The 19,466-nt window shown below is 43.6% G+C and overlaps 1 protein-coding gene across 3 annotated transcripts in view; it reads left to right on the forward strand.

Moving 5' to 3' along the window:
* Positions 1 to 4,491, forward strand: part of CLYBL (citramalyl-CoA lyase) — a 222,786-nt gene extending 218,295 nt beyond the window's left edge. For all 3 annotated transcript variants that reach the window (XM_063126109.1, XM_063126110.1, XM_063126111.1), the window contains exon 8: positions 3,844 to 4,491. In XM_063126109.1, coding sequence (XP_062982179.1) covers positions 3,844 to 3,939 — 96 coding nt within the window. In that variant the 3' untranslated portion in view covers positions 3,940 to 4,491. The remainder of the gene's footprint in view (positions 1 to 3,843) is intronic.
* Positions 4,492 to 19,466: the final 14,975 nt, after the last annotated feature.

A 19,466-nucleotide genomic window follows, 5' to 3' on the forward strand; every position in this document is an offset into this window, starting at 1 on the left:
GAGAACCTTAGTCTTAATGTTTGTGAAGATTTGCTTAAAAGAATATGAGCAATGTCTGATGAGTCTTTGAGGTCAACGGAGTGATTTGGTAAAATTTGGAGTTAACATGAGATAAAGTTTCAGTGCTTCACACAGATCCTTGGGCTCATCTACAACAAGCAAGATATTCCACTATGAAAGTGGTATACAAGAGGCAGGAGCCACACTACTGCTTTATAGCGGTATTGAAGTGCACTGACAATTGTTGGTGCCCATGACACATCTACACCAAGCAAGATATAACACTATAAAAGTGGTATATGGTATGTGTCAATGGGCCCAAACAATTGTCAGTGCACTTCAATACCACTATAAAGCAGAAGTGTGGTTTGGGAATATATTTTGTTTAGGGCTAATTCTTCATTAGAGTTATTCAGGCAGATTTAAGAATTTGAGTTACTTCACTGTATTCAAACATTTAAGAAATATATTACCCTCAATTTTACCGCTGTGGGCAGCGTGTTCCTTTTCTTACTTGTTACTTTTGTGTACTGAAGCCAGTGATTTCTAAATGGTGTTCTGGGAATATTAGGGACTCTGCGATACAAGGATCAGTAATGGCAGGCAAGCTTCCTTAAAAGACAGTTTACCTGCCACTACCAACTTTTCCCTCCAGTGAGCTGCAAGGTGAGAGTGTTGGGTGTATTCTAAAACACACTCGTATATCATGCATGCAGAACAAAGATGAGGCCCAATAGATCTTTTCACTACTCTGTATGAATGTGAGGAGTTCCCCTGAAGGTGGAAAGCTTGAAAAAACCTCTGGTCTCTGGGCTGCTTCTTGCATGATGTGGTTGCTGATCTCACATGGCTACTTCCCACTCTGGTTTAGCCATGTAGGAAGTGGAGAGACAACATGGGAAGACACTACTATGATGGGTTGAATCCAGAGTTGTGCTGAATCACTTGCACTGATGGAAACGGACTTCCCTGCCCCTTCCTTCCTGCAGTAGCCCCTCTCTCCCTGAAAGTGCTACATAGACAGTCAGGAGACCTTGCTGGATTGGATGAGCTGTCAGGGTGCGGTGGAAGGGCGATCCCCCAAAATCAGACAGAGGGCCCTTCTTCTTGTTAAAGGCAGGTCCTGTATCCAACCCAATGTGTTTACATCACACCAGCTCTCTTGCTTGTGATTTGTTGATTTTGCTAATAAACTATCCCTTGCATTAGCCAAGCATCTCTGGTATGGGAGTCTTTAACTCTCTTAGATTGCATGTTACAATGATGATGAAATCACCAGATAGAAGCGATTAGAAGCATGTTCATTTTATTAATAAATATATGAGTCACCTCTCTGTCCACGTAGGGCCTCCAAGGCGACTTAAAATTAAACCTTGGAGCTTCCCCAGTTGACCTTTTGCTGCCATCCTCTGAATTCCCATCTCATATCTCATAAACAAAAAAGGTTGCATGGTAATGATAGCTGCAGTTGGATAGAAGTGTTTCTGGTCATTCAAAGGGTTATTTCATGCTGTTTTGAAATTTATCTCATTTCTTCTAATTGTGTATTTTTTGTTATGTTTATAACCATTTATTGTTGATATTTAAAAAAACTCAAATTAGGGAGAGGAAGGAAACAAAGAGGATGGAAGTATGTCCTTTTCGGTATCAGCAATAAATTACTATAAGCAGAAAAACATGCAGTTACACAAAATAAGATAAATCTCAAAATGTTTTGTATGAAATAACCCTTTGGATGAATTGTACTCTTTATCATGCAACTGTTTTGTGTATGAAATTGTATGTTATCCATCTGCATTGTACCTATTTTTCTTTTCTAAGTAGTTTGTAAATCCATGATACCCCTTGGCTATGATCACCTATTCATTCCCCTGAAGGGTTTGATATCCCGCCACTTTTGATGTATCTTAGCTCTGAACCATATCAGATCCCATTCGCAGTCTTCATAAGACAGGATTTGTTTGTTTTTCCAACTGTGGTGAAATTTCTTTGGGCCATATCAAGAAGAGAAGTACATTACCATGAATTATCTCTCTGTAATAAATTATAGGGAAAATGATGATTAAAATCCAACCAGAGTTTGGCATGCTTTAACCCATTTGATAATTTGTGTCAGGCCAAATTTGCATCCAGTTTGCATCCAAGGCCAAAGATGCGTATGAATTTCAGCTATGAAATAATGGCAACACACTCATCTTGTCCCAAGTGGAGTTTGGGTGGAGAACGATCTGGCCCTATAATTACTGAGCAAGTCTTATCAGTAACATTGATTCAACCTGTAACACACAAACCAGCATGCAACTCATGAATTGGAAGCAACTGCACTGCCCCTGGAACGGAGTACAAAGCCCCATTTTCTGAAAGACCTCCTCTTCCCATATGAGTCTGCCTACACTTTGTGATCTTCATCAGAGATTCCAACCACCAAGAGAGGATAGGCTGGTGGGACCATGGGACAGTGCGCTTTCTGTAGGAGTGCCATGATTGTAGAACTCCCTCCCAAGGGAGATTAGATTGGCTCCATCCATATTGGGTTTTAGACAGACAGTGAAAATTGTGCTGTTTCACCAGACGTTTGGATTTTAAAACTGTTTTGACCTGTTTCAAATAATATTTTGGTTTTATTCTGTTTTGATTTTATGTAACTGTATATTGCTTTGAGAGTCCTGGTGGGCAGAACAGCCACTAATACATTTAAATTAATAAATATTCTCAATCTCTGGGAAAACGTTTTTCATGGTAATACTACTTATCCAAGCTTCTAACTAGTTTGAGGTTCTGCTATAGAAGAAAATGTTCTCTGGGGATAATAGTATTATAATATTAGGCAGCTCCTGGGCAATTGATAAGTGCAGGTGTACTTTTTTTGTTGTAGGTGGGGAAAGAATTGCTAGGACAACTTTTACAGTCCCAAGTATTTGCAAGCTACTGTTCTCATTCACGTATTTCATATTATTTTTCCTGGAGAGTATGCAGGAAGAGCTTCTTGTCTTGGTGGCATAGATCATTTCAGGAAAGGACAGAATGAATTTTCTATGTCCTTTAACCCACAGGTCTCACCCAACCCCCAACCCCCATCTGTATCTCAGCTTGTGGGTCAATTGCAATTCTGTCTGGTTTAAGACTAGGAGTTAACATAAGAACAGCCATGCTGGATCAGACCAAAGGCCTACCTAATCCAGCATTTTGTTAAAACACAGGCCATTAAGATGGATATGGGAAGCCCACAAGCAGGACATGACAACAACAGCACCCTCCCACTCATGTTCCCCAATGACCAGGGTACATGGGCATACCGCCTCTGATACTGGAGGTAGCATATAGCTACCTCCAGGACTAGTAGCCACTGATAACCCTATTCTCCATGAATTTGCCTAATCCCCTTTTCAACCTATCCAAATTGTTGGCCATCTTGTGGTAGGGAATTCCAGAGTTTAACTATGTGCTGTGAGAAATACTTCCTTTTATATGTCCTGAATCTCCCCACTAATCAGCTTAATGGAATGACCCCAGGTTCTAGTATTATGAGAGAGGAAAAAACGTCTCCCTATCCACTTTCTCCATACCACGCATAATAAACCATACTTAAGTTAAATATACAGTCTATTTCTATACACAGGCCGTTTGTGTCTTTCACATGCACACATCTTTTGCTTTGTTTTTACATTTTCCTTTTATTGTTGTGCCTCTTGGCTCTTACTAAAGCCAGCACAAGAAGACTCAGTTTGATTCATGTGGGATCTAATGATTCTTGTCTTGCAGCAAAGTTTTAAAACCAACCCAAGCCTGCAATTTTCCTTTCCCAACGTCCTTTCAAAAAGTTGATTTTCTCTGTTTTTGCAGGGTGCCTTCACTTTCCGTGGCAGCATGATAGACATGCCATTACTGAAGCAGGCCCGGAACATTGTTACGCTTGCCACAGCCATCAAGAAAAAATGATCTGCTAAATGAACCTTCCCCCTAGGAGGGCTCTAGGAGCTGTTAAATAATACTCGGAGAAAGAAACATGTAACAGTTCACACTTCAACAGAACTCTGTTTACATATCCTACTGCTTGCCAGATATTTGTCTTACTTATTGTGGAGCATAGTGGTAAGTTCTGCAGCCCTTTCCCTATGAAAAACGGTTTTTTATGACTGAACTGAAAGCAAAATTGGTTCGTCTGGGAAATGGGTGCATTAAAATCAATTAACAACATGGACTCTGATTAATTTTTGTCTCAAAAAGCCTCAAAAACCTGTAGTCGGCACTGTGAACTTGAAATTGCGGACAGAGCTTTTGTACCTTTTCTGGTGGGATACAAGAGAGTCTTTTGGCAGGTGCAGTTTGTCATTCAAGAGACAGAAAAACTGCCCCTGCTTAAAATTCCCTCTTCTATACAATGACCTGGTTTGCATGTAATGGCACCAAATTGTGGCTTAACTAATTAACCAATGATTTGCCGGCTTGCGTGCCTGGTGTATGACACTGCTGCTTTGCATAATCAACCCGACTGGCCCAGTCAGAGGTTGTTTTCGTGGTGTGCAAACCCGACACTGGGTTATTTATGGGTTAAATAACTCAGTTAAATTATGATTAGTTCTTAGTGTAACTGTGGGTTGTTTAATCCACGAATAACCAACAGTGTCCAGGTACACATCACAAAACAACCTCTGACCTGCAAAACGGCTGTGTCATATGTTGGGTTTGCAAGATTTGCCACAGTTGTTGTGCGGACTTTATACTGTTAGTTTTACCCTACCCTGTGCCTGCTTACCCTACCCTGTGCCTGTTGGCATTCTCTTCCCCTCCTTATTGTTTTACTATGATTTTATTAGATTGTAAGCCTATGCGGCAGGGCCTTGCTATTTACTGTTTTGCTCTGTACAGCACCATGTACACTGATGGTGCTATATAAATAAATAATAATAATAATAATAAGTTATGAGTGAATGGGCCCATAAATGAAAGATACAGGAGCTCTGTCCTCCTTTGTATCTGGTCATGGTAGTGGAAATTAGCAACAATTTTTTATATTTTTTTGGGAAGAATTAGTACCTGCCTGTAGGGAACCATATCCTTCATAGATGCCAGTTTTCAGTCCCTGGAAAACCCTTCCCCAACACAGTTCATAAGTGGACTCTTTTACTTTTAAGAGCTATTATGTATGGGGAAATCCCACCAGGTTATATCTTCTCATGCCATGCAGTAGGGGCTAGGAAAGGCCACCTGATAAAATTCTGTCTTCCATACAAGTTTTAAAGGTAAAGGAGCCATTCAGTGTCTAAGCTTGGCAATCCATTCCAGTTTAAATCCCTTCAATCTGAAGGCACATTGCCACTTGGATTAATTAAACCAAAATAACAGCCAGCCCTTGGTTCTGTACTGACAGTCACTAATGGATTTGATTCGCCATTCATGCCCTTAAGAGTGCAAACTCAAAACCACTTAATATGGATTAGTTAACCCCTTAAGAAGACTGCAGTCAACCTTTTGTACTCATCATCAAGGAGGATTAGACTCAGAGCCATTTCTAATGTTACTTTCCAGGATGTGCTTAGGAAAGTCACTAGAGTGGTTAGATGCTTGCCCATTCCAGGACTGCTGAGATAGGAACTGTCGTGTGTGCCTCTCCACACTGGGATGGGCTCATTTTCACCATTCCAAAGTTACACCGACACACATAGCTATTTGATTCACAAGCACACGTATAACCTAGCATCACACCGTATCCCTAAGCATGAATGGGAAAGGGTTTTTAAAAAAGCTTTTAAAAATATTCTGTGTGTTAATTCAAACTACCAGTTTTTCTGGAGTTTTCACAATCACTAGGCAGAGAAAGAGCAATGGAATTAATTTATCTCAAGAGGTTCAAATAGTTGATGGATTCCTTGTTCCTGATGTTAGTGCTATGTGAGCCCCTTCAGATAGCCATATTCCAGTATTTCCAAGGCCATGTGGAAGACAGTTCTTCGATTTGAGTCTTCAAGGGGCAGGGGTGGTGACATCCCTTCTCTTCCATGGAAATTTATTGATAAGGGTTGATTCTAAAATGCCTAAACTATTGTGAATAGAGAACTATGGGTAGTAATTACTCACTATGGATTCATCCAGAGTAGCACTGGTGTATGTACTCAGAAACGCTCACAGAAATATTAAAATCTGCAATATTAACATATGAAACTGTATTATACTCTCAGATCTTTGGTTCATTTAGTCCAGCCTTCCCCAACCTGGTGCCCTCCAGATGTGTTGGACTGCAACCCCATCATCCATTGCCCATGTTGGCTGTGGGATGTTGGGAGTTGCAGTCCAACACATCTGGAGGGCACCAGGTTGGGGAAGGATACACTGGCCAAATACTGTCTGCTCTCACAGGCGGCAGCAGCACTCCATCTCAAGCAGAGCTCCTATCTAGTAGGGTGACCATATGAAAAGGAGGACAGGGATCCTGTATCTTTAACAGTTGTATTGAAAAGGGAATTTCAGCAGATGTGATTTGTATATATGGAGAACCTGGTGGAATTTCCTCTTCACGACAGTTAAAGCTGCAGGTGCCCTGCCCTCTTTTAAATCTAGTCACTCTAATACCGTATAGCTCCTGCACTTTAAGTGTTGTGATGAAGAGGGAATTTCACCAGGTTCTCAGTATGTGTATACAAATCACACCTGCTGAAATTCCCTTTTCTATGCAACTGTTAGATACAGGAGCCCTGTACTCCTTTTCATATGGTCACCCTACTGTCCAGCCCTGCTTCTTGAGAGCTTTTTAACTGAGCTGAACCCAGGAAGGGGTGGCAGAGCACACACTTTGGTTGCAGAAGGTCCCAGGTTCAATCTTTAGCAACTCCAAGCAGGGCTAAGAAAGACCTCTGTCTGAAAACTCGGGAAAGCCTATTGTACAGCACTACTGGGCTAGATGGAACCATGTCTGACTCGGTATAAGGCAATATTCTGTGTCCTTTATCTGTATGAAAGCAGTGCTCTACCAGAGCAATAGATTTCTAAAAAGAACTGCCTTAATGGATTAAGGGAAGAGTTCAGTTCCAGCCCAAGGCATTTTGCTTCTTGAAGCAGAGCCCAAATGGCACACAACTTCCCTGCTTGGGCCAACACCATCCAAGCACCAATTCCCATTCTGACACCAATGCCTGACCATCTCCTCCAGTGGTCTTCAACTGGTCCAGACCAGAGACCCCCCTCGTACTGCCAACCTGCAACATGGGACCCACTTTCACAATTGCCCAGCATGGTGACAAGAGTTTTGCTGCAACCCATCTGGACTGATCTCGTGATGCACTAGTTGAAGACCTCTGATCTACTCCACCCCCTGGTGCTACCTGAAGACGACTGCTTTATGCAGCTGCATGCCAAGCCTGTCCCTGCAAGAATCCATCTATATTACACCACTCTTTCCCCAAGTCAAGGTGATGTAACTGCTTCTTTGCATAGAAGCTATATTTGGCCTGTCAATATCCATTGGTAAGCCTATTATCAATGTATTTGAAGCTTTCTAAAAGGCATCTCAGATAGCGTCCTTTCTTGCCCTATTGGTTCTATCTGTAACTAATTATCATCATCAATGTAAAAGGGTGATTTATATGCTAAGGGTAGACTCGGCTATAATCCTAAACACACTTATCAGGCAATTATTTCCACTGAATTTACTAGGAATGGCTTAGGGCACAATCCTATGCATGTTTAGACTAGAAATAAACCCTACAACTCACAGCATTCCCCAGGCAACAAGTGGGTATTGCCTGTGGAATGTGTGGAGTTGTAGGACATTTTTTGTCTAAACAAGCATAGGATTGTGAATGGATTAGACTGAGACTGTTTGTAGAGCCATTGAAATCATGACTAACTTAAATCCCATTGATTTCAACGGGTCTCCTCTAAGTATGACCATTTGATCCAACCCAATGAGTTAAAATTATCAACCCCCTGCTTCTAGAAGGCTATAATTAGATTGAGGTTGAGTTAAAATCAGAGTGGGGGGAATCAGGGATTAAAGCCTATGGGCTTCATTAAGGGCCCTCTTACCTTTCCTCCATAATTCCAGCACTGATGTAGTGCCCTTCTCCCAGATCCTTCCTTTCACACCTTTTACACACCCCAACCCCGCCGCCATTTTGCTTCCTCCGACAACAAATGAACTTACCATTGCCACTTTTACTTCCAAAGGTTCCCCCTTTTCTTGATGGGTAGGTGGGGGAGGGGGAGATTTTGAAGTGGTTCAACTTGAACTTGATCCCCACTGAAATCCTTCCAATAAAATCCCATCACCCCGCCCCTTCCACTCCCCAAACGTGATAGCTGCCTCTCGCCTGTGCTTCTTCCCGCGATGGCGGGACTCTTGACTTCCTGCCGCATGGCTGGCTCACCCTGGGGTGAATCGAGCCTCTGGCTCCGGTGGAGGAGGAGGAGGAGGAGGAGTGGGGTTGGCGGCTCACCTCTGGGCCGGGGGGGGGGGAGGAGGGGGGGCTCGTTTGCATGACAGTGGCGATTCTGCAGCGGGTCATCTGGGCTGCGCGGCTAACGGGCTTAGCCGGGCTGTTTGGGAGAGGTTAACCCAGCTTGTAGGGAGGGTAAATAAACAGAACAAGCCGCCTTTGTCCTCTATTCAGGCCGGCCTCTCCTCCCGAAGGCGAGCCGCATTGAAGGCGCAGAGATCAGCTTGTGGCTGCCAGGGGGACTCCCAAGGAAGTTGCAAGCGCCAACAATCAGCCAGTTTGTTTCTCTTCCTCATTAAATCATCGCCTTTTGTGCGGGAGGCTCCGCAACGAGTGTTCCTTAAGAAATTAGCAGAATGCGGAGATGCAAACCGGGCCCCAACCTTTTCATGACCTACAAGCTGCTCTTAGACGGGCGCCCCAGGAAAGCTGTTCTGTTTGCTTAAACGGGTAAATAGAAAACACTTGGGGGGGGGGGGGGCGAAGAGAAGGGGAGTAATTTAGACCATCTTCTGATTAAACCGAAGTGTTTGACCCCCAAAGCTGAATTTGAGCACCACCAGAGTCTGTTATTGCTGACAAAGCTCAGTCCTGGGATCTACATACAAATAAAATGTGCCTGGGCACGTGCAGACCGCTTTCAGCTCTGAGTAACCAATCCCTAGTCTAGGCATTTAGGTTAAGAAGTGAGACGTTCAGGGCGGAGGGTGTGACTTTCAGAGAGGATTGTACCCCAGCACCTAACCCTCCCCCTTTTAAAGATTATTCCTGGGGAGGGGCGTTAGGTTTGAATCTCACCAGTTTGGAAGTCCCACTAAACTAAGTGGGACATCATCCCGAGTAAACAAAGGAGCTATGCAAGTGTCGGTGCGAGGAAGAGGAGACAAGGAAGGAGGAACGATTTCACAGGAAGTCGCCCGGTGCAAGGAAAGTGGAGTTGGCGAAAAGTAGACAAGAACGTCTGATCTGGGCCAGTTGAGTGCAGAGACACATACAATCCAATCCTATATATGTTTGCTCAAAAGTAATTCCCGTTGAGTGTAATGCAGCTTACTCTCAAGTAAATGAATGTGGGCTTGCAGGCTCAAGGGTGAGGCATCCCAAAGACTTGAAAAGCGATAGCTCTTTCTCCTTGGCTTAGTGTTGTGAGGTGGCTGCATTTCCGCACTTGCTTGCTTTGTCCTGAAGAAAAACTTGCAATGTCGCCTGTGTTTTATCACTTGTGTTTATAGCATGAGCATACGCCACAAGCCACAGTATAGTGCCGCAATTGCAGGAGAAGTAGCATAGTGCAAATTTTGAAGTGCAGGTGCTCATCATGACGATCCCCAGAGCCACAACCCCAAAGAGAGGCCATAAATGAAGGCAATTGTGATGCTCCATGTCAACAAATCAATGCTAGCAGTTATCTCCACCGTACAGATCTTTTGTAAAACAAATGGGTCTTAACTGCTCCTTCAGCACCAAGCTGCAGCAAAATACCTTGCATTACAATAGGGAAAGCTCACAACAATATATTGCTGCTGAGAAAACCCATTTTCCTCCAGCTACTATGAAGATTGCTCAGATGGAACAGGGAAACCAGAATGGGTGACAAATCATATCATCGGCCCTAATGAAAAAGTTGACTCTGGCTCCACTACAACACTGAATGGAGTGACAACACAGAACGGAGTGACAACACAGTCACTCATGCTGCCATTTCAGTTAGCTTTTTTTGAAAAAGTCTGGTAACTAACTGTGTGTACACCTTTGCAGCTGTGCAAGAATGCATGTTATAAAAGGAATTGTGTGATGATTCACAGCTGTGAAGAGGCACCATGAAAAATAGCAGGCTCCAATCCACTGGAATCAAAATCCATGCCAGGAAAGAGCAGGGGAGGGGAAGAAAATGTAGGGGCAAGGGAGAAGAGAACTCAATCCACTGGGGATAGAAGGGAAGAGTTATTCACCTGTAAGGAGCAAGCAGCCAACTGCTGGCCTTCAAGGTGCAAGTGAGTGCAACCTTCCCTATGAGGGAAGGTTACGTCAACTGGGATTGCTTAGCTTGGAAAAAAGGAAGCGAAGGGGAGACATGATAGAGGTGTACAAAATTATGCATGGTATGGAGAATGTGGATAGGGAGACATTTTTCTCTGTCTCTCAAAATACTAGAACCCGGGGTCATCCCATGAAGCTGATTAGTGGGAGATCCAGGACAAATAAGAGGAAGTACTTCTTCACACAGCGCATAGTTAAATTATGGAACTCACTACCGCAGGATGTAGTGATGGCCACCAATTTGAATGGCTTTAAAAGGGGGGTGGATAAATTCCTGGAGGCAAAGGCTATCAATGGCTACTAGCCCTGATGGTTGTGTGCTATCTCCAGCCAGTAAGCCTGTGGGCACCAGTTGCTGGGGGACATGGGTGGGAGGGTGCTGTTGCACCATGTTCTGCTTGTTCATCCCTGGCCGATGGCTGGTTGGCCACTGTGTGAACAGAGTGCTGGACTAGACGGACCCTCGGTCTGATCCAGCGTGGTGCTTCTTATGTTCTTAAGTACTCTCAGGGGGAGTGGAGGAGGGGAAGGAGAGAAGCATTTGGAATGGGGAAGTGACTTTCAATACCCATAACTCCCTAGCCACTGCACCTACTGTTCCAAAACTTTGCAGGTACCTTTCCTTGGGGACACCTTGTCATTTTCATACAAATTGGCCAAAAACACACACACAATGGGTGGAAATGGGGAGTAAATCAACCCCTTCCCTTAACACATCATAATGAACTGCTAAACTATCCTTCTGAAACTTTTAGGAATGAGTCAGAGGTTGAACCATCTAGCCCAGCTGACTGACAGTAGATCTCCAGGGTTCAACAGGTGTTTTTTTCAGTCCTATCTGGAAATGCCATAGATTCAACCTGGGAAGCTGATGGTGATGATATTTATATCCCACCTTTTGCTCAATGCTGGGCCTTAAGGCGGCATTACAAAATTAAAACATATACAGAATGCAAATCATGTCCTCTGTCACTGAGGCACGCCCCCTCTCTTTTAAGGTTTCTTACCTCTAGGATGACTGTCATTTTCAGAAAAGTAGTTCACAAGGAACACAGAGGGATAAATATGTCTTCTTTCCAAGATCCTCAAAATGTTAAAGCTGTTCTTGCACAAAAACTCTTGTGCCCATTCATATTAAATTCAGCAGGCTTGATCCCAGCAGAAGGGGCAACTATTACTCTAATTGTCATTCAAGTCAACCCAGAATATTTAAAGAAATGTTGGGGGTTCCCTTTAAAACATTTTTTTTAAAAAAAACCAAAACCAAAATATAGGTACATAGAAAAGTAGGTACAGGAATTTTTTTGTGGATACTTGGCAGGTGTAAGTGGCTACTATTTCTGAAAATTTAACACTTCTAGTAATCTGGAAAAAAGTTATAGCTGTTGTTTTTTATTTCCCTTGGTAGACAACGGAAAACACAAAACCTCAAATTTCTGAACATCAACCCTGGTTCCATATCCAGTTAAAGTGGATTGACTCCAAATCAGTTCAGTTTGACTAAAATTGGGCTGCTTTTGGAAGTGTTAAATCAGGGTCTGTCAAAATTGGGGGTTGATGTACAACAGGAATGGACAGAAGGTAGGTATCCAGATTCCAGATGTTTTTGGACTTCATCTCCCAGCATTCCTGACCATTGCCCATGCTGGCTGGGGTTTTTGAGAATTGAAGTCCAAAATATGTGGAAATATGCCTTTTGGCCACCAATGTACATCCCTTAGGCAAAAGTATTTAGGAACAGCAGCCTCAGGTCAGAGAAGTTGCTGGAATTTGTTGCAAAACAGGTTCTACAGCTTTAAAGCCACTCTCACTAAAAAATACCACTAGATTGGAACACCTAAGATGTGGTAGCACAGAGAAATCACAATCACCAAAACAAAACAAAAACCCATCATAAATGTAGTTTGTGGGGGGGGGGGACAGGAAATTGAGAGTGAAATAGGGTCAGGACAAAGGCTTGGGGAGTGCTTTGAACACACTGGCACATTACCGCACATTACAGTCCCAGGATAAAACTCTAGTGGAGATTGGCCCTTGGTTGTTATTCTTCTGGTCTGCAGCTAGTGAAATCTCTGAGTGATGAGAAGTCAGCTTAGCTAACGGGAGAAGAGGTGGTGAGAAAGCGCAAGGTACTAGGACCCGGTTCTTCAGAAACCTAAGGATTTATGTCCTCAACATGGTACCAAGAAATTGAACTATGAGGAAAGACAACAAAGGAATTAAATTTACTGAGAGCGGGAGTTATACCAGGGCAGAGTGGCAAGATTGTTCAAAACAGATTTATCCATAAGATTTTAACTCTCCTTCCCATAGAATGGTTGAAAGTTTATTCCATCTCTCTCTTTCTCTCACACACTCACTCTCACTTTTTCTGATCATTTTTGCCTGAGTTACTGATTTTCAACAACTGAACCAACTTAGATTTGCCATCCTACATAAAGCAAGAGGGAACTATAGTGAATCACAACCTTCTTGGAATCTAGACCTATATTCAAATACCTGTTTTATCATTCTTACTTCATTACACATTAAAGCACACAATAAAGGAAATGTGTCAAGAGGCACTGAGATTTGACACTGTTTTAGACCTATCTCTGCTTCCTTCTGAGTAAATATGCATAAGTTGTGACTGTGATAGGGGTGAAACAGATCAGAGCCTCACCCCCGCCCTGCTGCCGGACCCCCCAGCCACCATGAATAAGAGTGTTCACATTTCAAACAATATTTTTCAGGGGTGAGAATCTAATTTTGTTAAAGGCCTTGGCTTTTCTTATTGGTCTCTTCATTGCTTTTAAACTACTCCAAAGGCATATTTCCTTGATCTGGTGCTTTCTTTGGTTAAGTCCATAAAAAACAGTTGCTGAACTGTCATCGTGTTATGGACAAGGGAACTAAGAGGACCACCAAGTTGCTGGCTTGAGAAGGTTTCTGTGTGTATGGAATAGGAACAATGGCCTTAGAACACAGTGATGTGGGAATGCTGTGACTGTACCACTTCAGGTTGGGCTGTACTACTGCAGGCTAAAAAGGGGGGGTTGCTCACACGAGTGAATGCTCTTCCATGCCAAAGAATCCCTGAACAATGAAAAGCAGAATGGTCAAGACAAGACTAAGCCAGTTTCCTAGCTGGGCAGCTTTTTTCTTGTTCTCATATGGAGGAGCATTCAGTCAGGAGAGATACTCGACCTGCAGCCTGAAATGGTGCAACCCAGGCTGGAGTTTCCCACCTCAAGAACAACCATGCCTTGGAGACCATTCTTAGAACATAATCTAGAGGTTGCAACATTCCCCAAAAGGGCATCTTCCAGCTGTGTTGGGCTACATCACGGCCATTGGGAAGGATTAGGGAGGTTGTAGTCCAGTGCACCAGGTTGGGGAAGTCTCAACGATATATTGTGGCCTTGATGTCGCTGTGCCACAAGATACCTACACACCGTCCATCTTTCTACAACACCCACCTTTCTGCTCTTCCTTGGACAGGTATTATCACTGCTGCCTTTCTTCTTCCCTTTGCTGTTGACTGGAGCGTAGGGGGGCAGGGGGGAGGTCTGTTAATGCACAGAATTAACTGCTGTTGAAATCAATGAGACTTGCTTCCAACCAAGTTTGTTAGGAGGGGGCGTAAGTGAGAAGCGTCTCAGTGCAGTCTATCTCACCTCCCTTCTCTTGCAGACTACAGGGTAAAATACCCCAGGGGATGCGAAATTAAAATAGATCTCTCTCTCTCTCTCTCTCTCTCTCTCTCTCTCTCTCTCTCTCTCTCTCTCTCTCTCTCTCTCTCTCTCTCTCTCTCTCTCTCTCTCTCTCCCTTTTCATTATTCTCAATCGTACCCTGGAGATATGGATAGTTGTATTCTCTTAATCCCTTGCCCCGAGAGTCTCCCCCGACTTCAAACATAATGTCTTCATTGTTTTATGGGCGACTTAATGACAACCGAGGACATCCCTAGTTTAATTGCCTTGCCGGAGCGGAGGCGGGTGGCGGGGAGGACATATCAACCATGGTGGGATTGGGGCGGAGGGGGTGTTCTTTACAGAGGGGCCATCCCGTGGAATCGTCTGGTTCCCCCTTTGCCTCAAAAGCAAGGAGGAATACGGGCATTTATAGTAACAACTGGGTGTGGAAGACATCGTTTTTCTCCCCCGCCCCCAAATATATATAGCCCGCGTCGCAGCGACATTTAAATGCGGCGCGGTCTTAATTTCAGGATGCGATGAAGAGTTTCTAAACCATCGTTCCTCCGAAATACTTGACAAAATGATGGAATTTCGAATAATTCAAAAGCAACACGAAAGAAAAGGCCATTAAAAACATTAAGGGAATATTTAGCCAACTTAAATCTTTCTTATAAGACACTTTCTTATAAGACAATCTTTCTTATAAGATTTCTAGGGGAAGGACTCTAATGCAAACGTAGCCCTCCCATAGGACGCAAAATGCTTCACTTCGGCTGGATCGGATCCTAAATGTTCGGGGTGTGTGTGTGTGTGGGGTGTTTTGGAGGGAGAGTTGATGCGCACTTTACCTACAATCATATTTTGTTGGTTTACTTTCCCCCCCTTTGTTTCCCCACCCTCAACTTTTATTGAAATTTTCTTAGCTTAGTATAAAAACACTTATGCTACAATCCTATGCTTTCTTACCTGGATCTAAGCTCCATTGAGCTCAACGGGACTTCCTTATCAATAGGCATGCATTGGATTGAGCAGTTAAAATTAAGTATCGCTACTAGCTTTTCGCTTTTCTTTCTATTTGGGACTAGGAATGCAACTGGTGAAACAAAACATCATAGGATTAACTGCATGGTTTATTTTTGTGAACCACCCAGAGAGCTTCAGCTATTGGGCGTTATAAAATGCAATAAATAAATAAATAAATATTTGTTTATTTATTTGCCTATTGCATTTTTCATATTGGATAGATGCAGTTTTTCTTTTTTAATTCTAAAATTGTTATGTTTTTAATGCGTTTTATTGTTTTGATCCGTTTTCATTATGCCTCTAAGCTGCCTTGAGTGCCATTTTTTGGTATAAAGGCAGGGTACAAACCAAATAAATAAATATTAATTGTAATGACGGACTGTTAATGAGCTTCCAGAAGCTGGGGAGGCAGAAGAGCGAAAAAGACGCGCCAGCAAGTCCCTTCCTCCTAATCGTTCCTTTTATTTCGACACCTGCCAAAACGGGAAAATAAACATATTATCGAGCAAAGCTTTCTGCTGACAGCTGTTTAATCAAATTAAGGCTTGGGTGCGATCACTGGCTTACCTGGGTGTAAGCCCCGCTGAACTTAATGGGATTCTCTTCTGAGCAGACATGTATAGGATTGCATTGTAAATGTTCTTAAATGGCCGGAGGGGTCGATAGGAAGGGATCATCATGAAAGATTTCCCCTTCACAATGGTGCTAAGTACGCTTTCCTGGAAGAAAGTCCTCTCGCTATTTAAAGGGCCTTGCTTGTTCTAAGGCTGTAGCCTCAGGATCGCAGGCACAGAAAGCCATTAGAGAGGCGCAAAGATGGAGGTCAGGGCTGCAGCCACCACGCTACCCGGGCAGGGCTCTGGCGCCTTCCGCAAAATTCAGAAGGTTCCACTTTCTCCATCAGGGCATCTCGCAGCCCAGAGAAAGTCGCACCTTCTCAGCTGCTGTTTGTATACAAACAGTTGCAGGACTGTTAAAGGTACAGGAGCCCAGGGAGGAGAAGGGGAGGGGAAGGGGAGGGGGAGGGGACACTCACAACCCCTCCCCTGGAAAGTGACTGATGATATGTCGATATTACAAAAGGAAAGAAGACATATATATATATATATATATATATATATATATATGTGTGTGTGTGTGTGTGTGTGTGTGTGTGTGTGTATGTGTGTGTATGTATATATATATATATATATATATATATATATATATATGTGTGTGTGTGTGTATTAATAACTTCAAAAAATGAATGGAATATGAGCGATAGGGATGATAAATACAACAAAGGAGACTGGAGATCGCGTTCGCTGAGGGGGTGCTCCAGCGTTTTGTGTTTAAGGTGGTTGGTACTGATGTTGGAAATGCTGATAAAATGAAAGTGAAATTAAATATTAAATAAACTCGTTTCCCGATTCCACTTAGCAGTACTAAGTTCCACTAGTTGAGAATTACTCTGCGTTACAGTTTGGGATGCTAATCGTGAAAGATGCTATTTAAGTCACTTCAGCGTTTAGGCTGCAATCCTGTAGCCACTTTCCTGCGAGTAAGCTCTGCTGATCTCAATGGGACTTACTGCTAGATAGACAAATATAGGATAGTATTGAATAATTTCTCCTTACGTTAAAGAACGTGCGCAGTCCAGAAAGCCCAAGCTGAACTTTTTTGTCGGTTCTGCTGCTCAAAAGTTACCCCAAAGTACCCCAAAGCCGGCCCCGCCTTGAAACTTGCGGCTTCGTCGTTCACGATCGAACTGTTCTGAGTTCTTTTGATCTGCGGAGTAAACGCCTGTCAGCCTCCAAGGGGGTTCTGTTTGTGGCAGCGCCAAGGAGCCAAAGAAATGGTCTGAAATGAGCCTTTTAAGATCCAGCCCCATGGAAGCGCGTTTAAGGCAGCGATCCCACGATGCACGTTCACCTGGGAGTAAGCCCGGTTGAATAATATGAGATGTACTTCCGAATAAACATGTTTAGCATTGCGGGCTGGTCTCGAAAGCGCCACAAGACCGCAGTCCCGTCTATAGCGCAATTCGATACCAGTCTATCCGAAAATAAGCCCCATTGCGTTCAATGGGGACCCTTTCCAGATAAATGGGTGAAAGATTGCAGCCGTATGCACTGAAATCAACGAGGCTTCAAAAGTCTTTAACGTCAGCTCTTTCGTTCAATCACTCATTTCAGCGACCAAGAGAACGAAATCTCTTCTCACGTGTCTCCATACTCGGAGGGTTGAACTGAACGCTCTTCGAATCACGCAAAATGTGGTTGTGTGTGCTAGTTGTAGTTACGTTCTCGAGTAAGCACGCGCGGCCCTGGTTCGGATCGGCACCGCGGCCCTCCCGGGGCGGAGTGTGTGTGTGCGATTTTCCTTTTTTAAAACGTCTATACGCTTCGTTCCGCAACTTAAAGTCCCGAAAGAGGAATTTGAATGCTCCCATCCTAAATATATTGTCTCTGAAGTCCTATTGATTTAATACAGTTTGCTTTCAAGTCAGCATGTTTAGGGTGGCAGCCTTATTTTAATTCCCAGTTTGTGGTTCAATTAGAATTTCTCAGTGTAAATGCCTCTGCTTCCCATCATCACAGGCAGGCGTCGAGTTACGTGTCTGGGACCATCGCCCCTCCCGGCGCCCCCTCCTCACCATATCTTACCTATCACGTCCCAAAGCGCCGGCCTTTGTTTTGAAAATAAATGTGAAGGTTTAGGCTCTACTCTAAATTTCGGAATTATAGCTCTGAACAGCAGCCTTAATTTTTTGTGAGCCGCCCAGAGAGCTCCGGCTATTGGGCGGTATAGAAATGTAATAAATAAATAAATAAATAAATAAATAATCTATTTTTCAAAATATAAGCCAGCGTTTGCATTGGGAAACTTTTCTTAAGTCCCGCTTTGCTGGTTTCCTCTCCCAAAGGAGAAATCTAAAAAGTATATATAATATCACAAGGACTTCAGCGTGCTTTGCCGTGGGCAGGATCCAGCAAAGGCAAAGCACGTGGACGTTTCACCGACGGGGCAGAGAGGGAAGTCCTTGCGAACCCTCACATTGAAATCAACGGGATTTAAAAGCCCTCATTCTGCCCAGTGGCTTCCCCCCTCGCGCCATTCCTTGGGGATCGCAGGAAAAGCAAGCCGGTTGAAATGTACAAATCATTTGTTTCCGATCTATTGTGCGGCTGGATCTGGTGGGCGGCCGTTACCTTGGCCATCCAGCCCCCTTCTCCTTCTCCTGCCATTATTTCTAAAAGAGCCGGCGACCAGCTGAATAAAAAGTGGGGATCGACTACAGGAAAGAGGCGTGTCTGTCGATGGACCTCCAAGGGGCGTCACGGGCGACGTGGGCCAGGAGGCGATTGCACAACGGCCCCACGAAGGGAGCAAGTTAACCGGTTGAACGGAGACCTCGGTAGAAGCAACTCGCAAGGGACGCCTCCCACAACAGTTTGGTGCTCTCCAGTTTCCTCGACCCTCGAAGTCGTCGTTCAGATGAAATTCTGGGATTTATAACAGTTGGGCTGCCGGGCTGAGGTGTGCAGGCGAGATGCCAACACGTGTCTTTGAGCCGCTCTCCGCCACGTGTGAACCTTGTTAAGCAGTGGGCAAGAAAGGGGGTGTTGATTTTGCTTTGACATTACAAACCTATACAAAGGAAAGTCGTTTTAATTTTTATCTGAGAACACGCCTCCCATCTCTTTGCACCCCAGGTTCGTCGTCGTCATCATCATCATCATCATCATCATCATCATCATCATCATCATCATCATCATCATCATCATCGTTATTTCCTTTGAGAATTAGTTCGAGTGGATTGCACAAAGCCAGACAGAGAGAAACGCAAGACCAAAAGTTACTAGTACGGTTTAAGAAGTGCTGTTCAAGGTGCTGGATTCTAGGCACATCACACAGAAGAAGGGTAGCTGTGTAGCTACAAAGCAGCAACTGCTTGATATCAATGATTATCATTTCTCTACCCAAATCTATTATATACAACTATTAGGACCCCCTCAAGGCGTAATATGGGATAACAATGCTAATCTACTTTAAAGGGTTGTTGTAAGGATTACAATATATATGTAGGTACTTATCATGTTTGAGTATTCAATAAGGAGCTGTTTAAGGATTCAGAGCTATTCTCAATGGAAGTGAGAAAAATAATAATTTTTAGCACTGATTTCAGTGAAATTTAAGTTCAATTAACATAGGCTGCAATCCCATGGGAGTAAGTCCCACTGAACTTGATGGGACTTCCTTCTGCGTGGATGGCCATGGCTAGACCAGGCTTATATCCCAGGATTGTCCCAA

Source organism: Elgaria multicarinata, chromosome 5 (genome assembly GCF_023053635.1).
Source record: "Elgaria multicarinata webbii isolate HBS135686 ecotype San Diego chromosome 5, rElgMul1.1.pri, whole genome shotgun sequence".
Classification (NCBI taxonomy): Eukaryota; Metazoa; Chordata; class Lepidosauria; order Squamata; family Anguidae; genus Elgaria; species Elgaria multicarinata.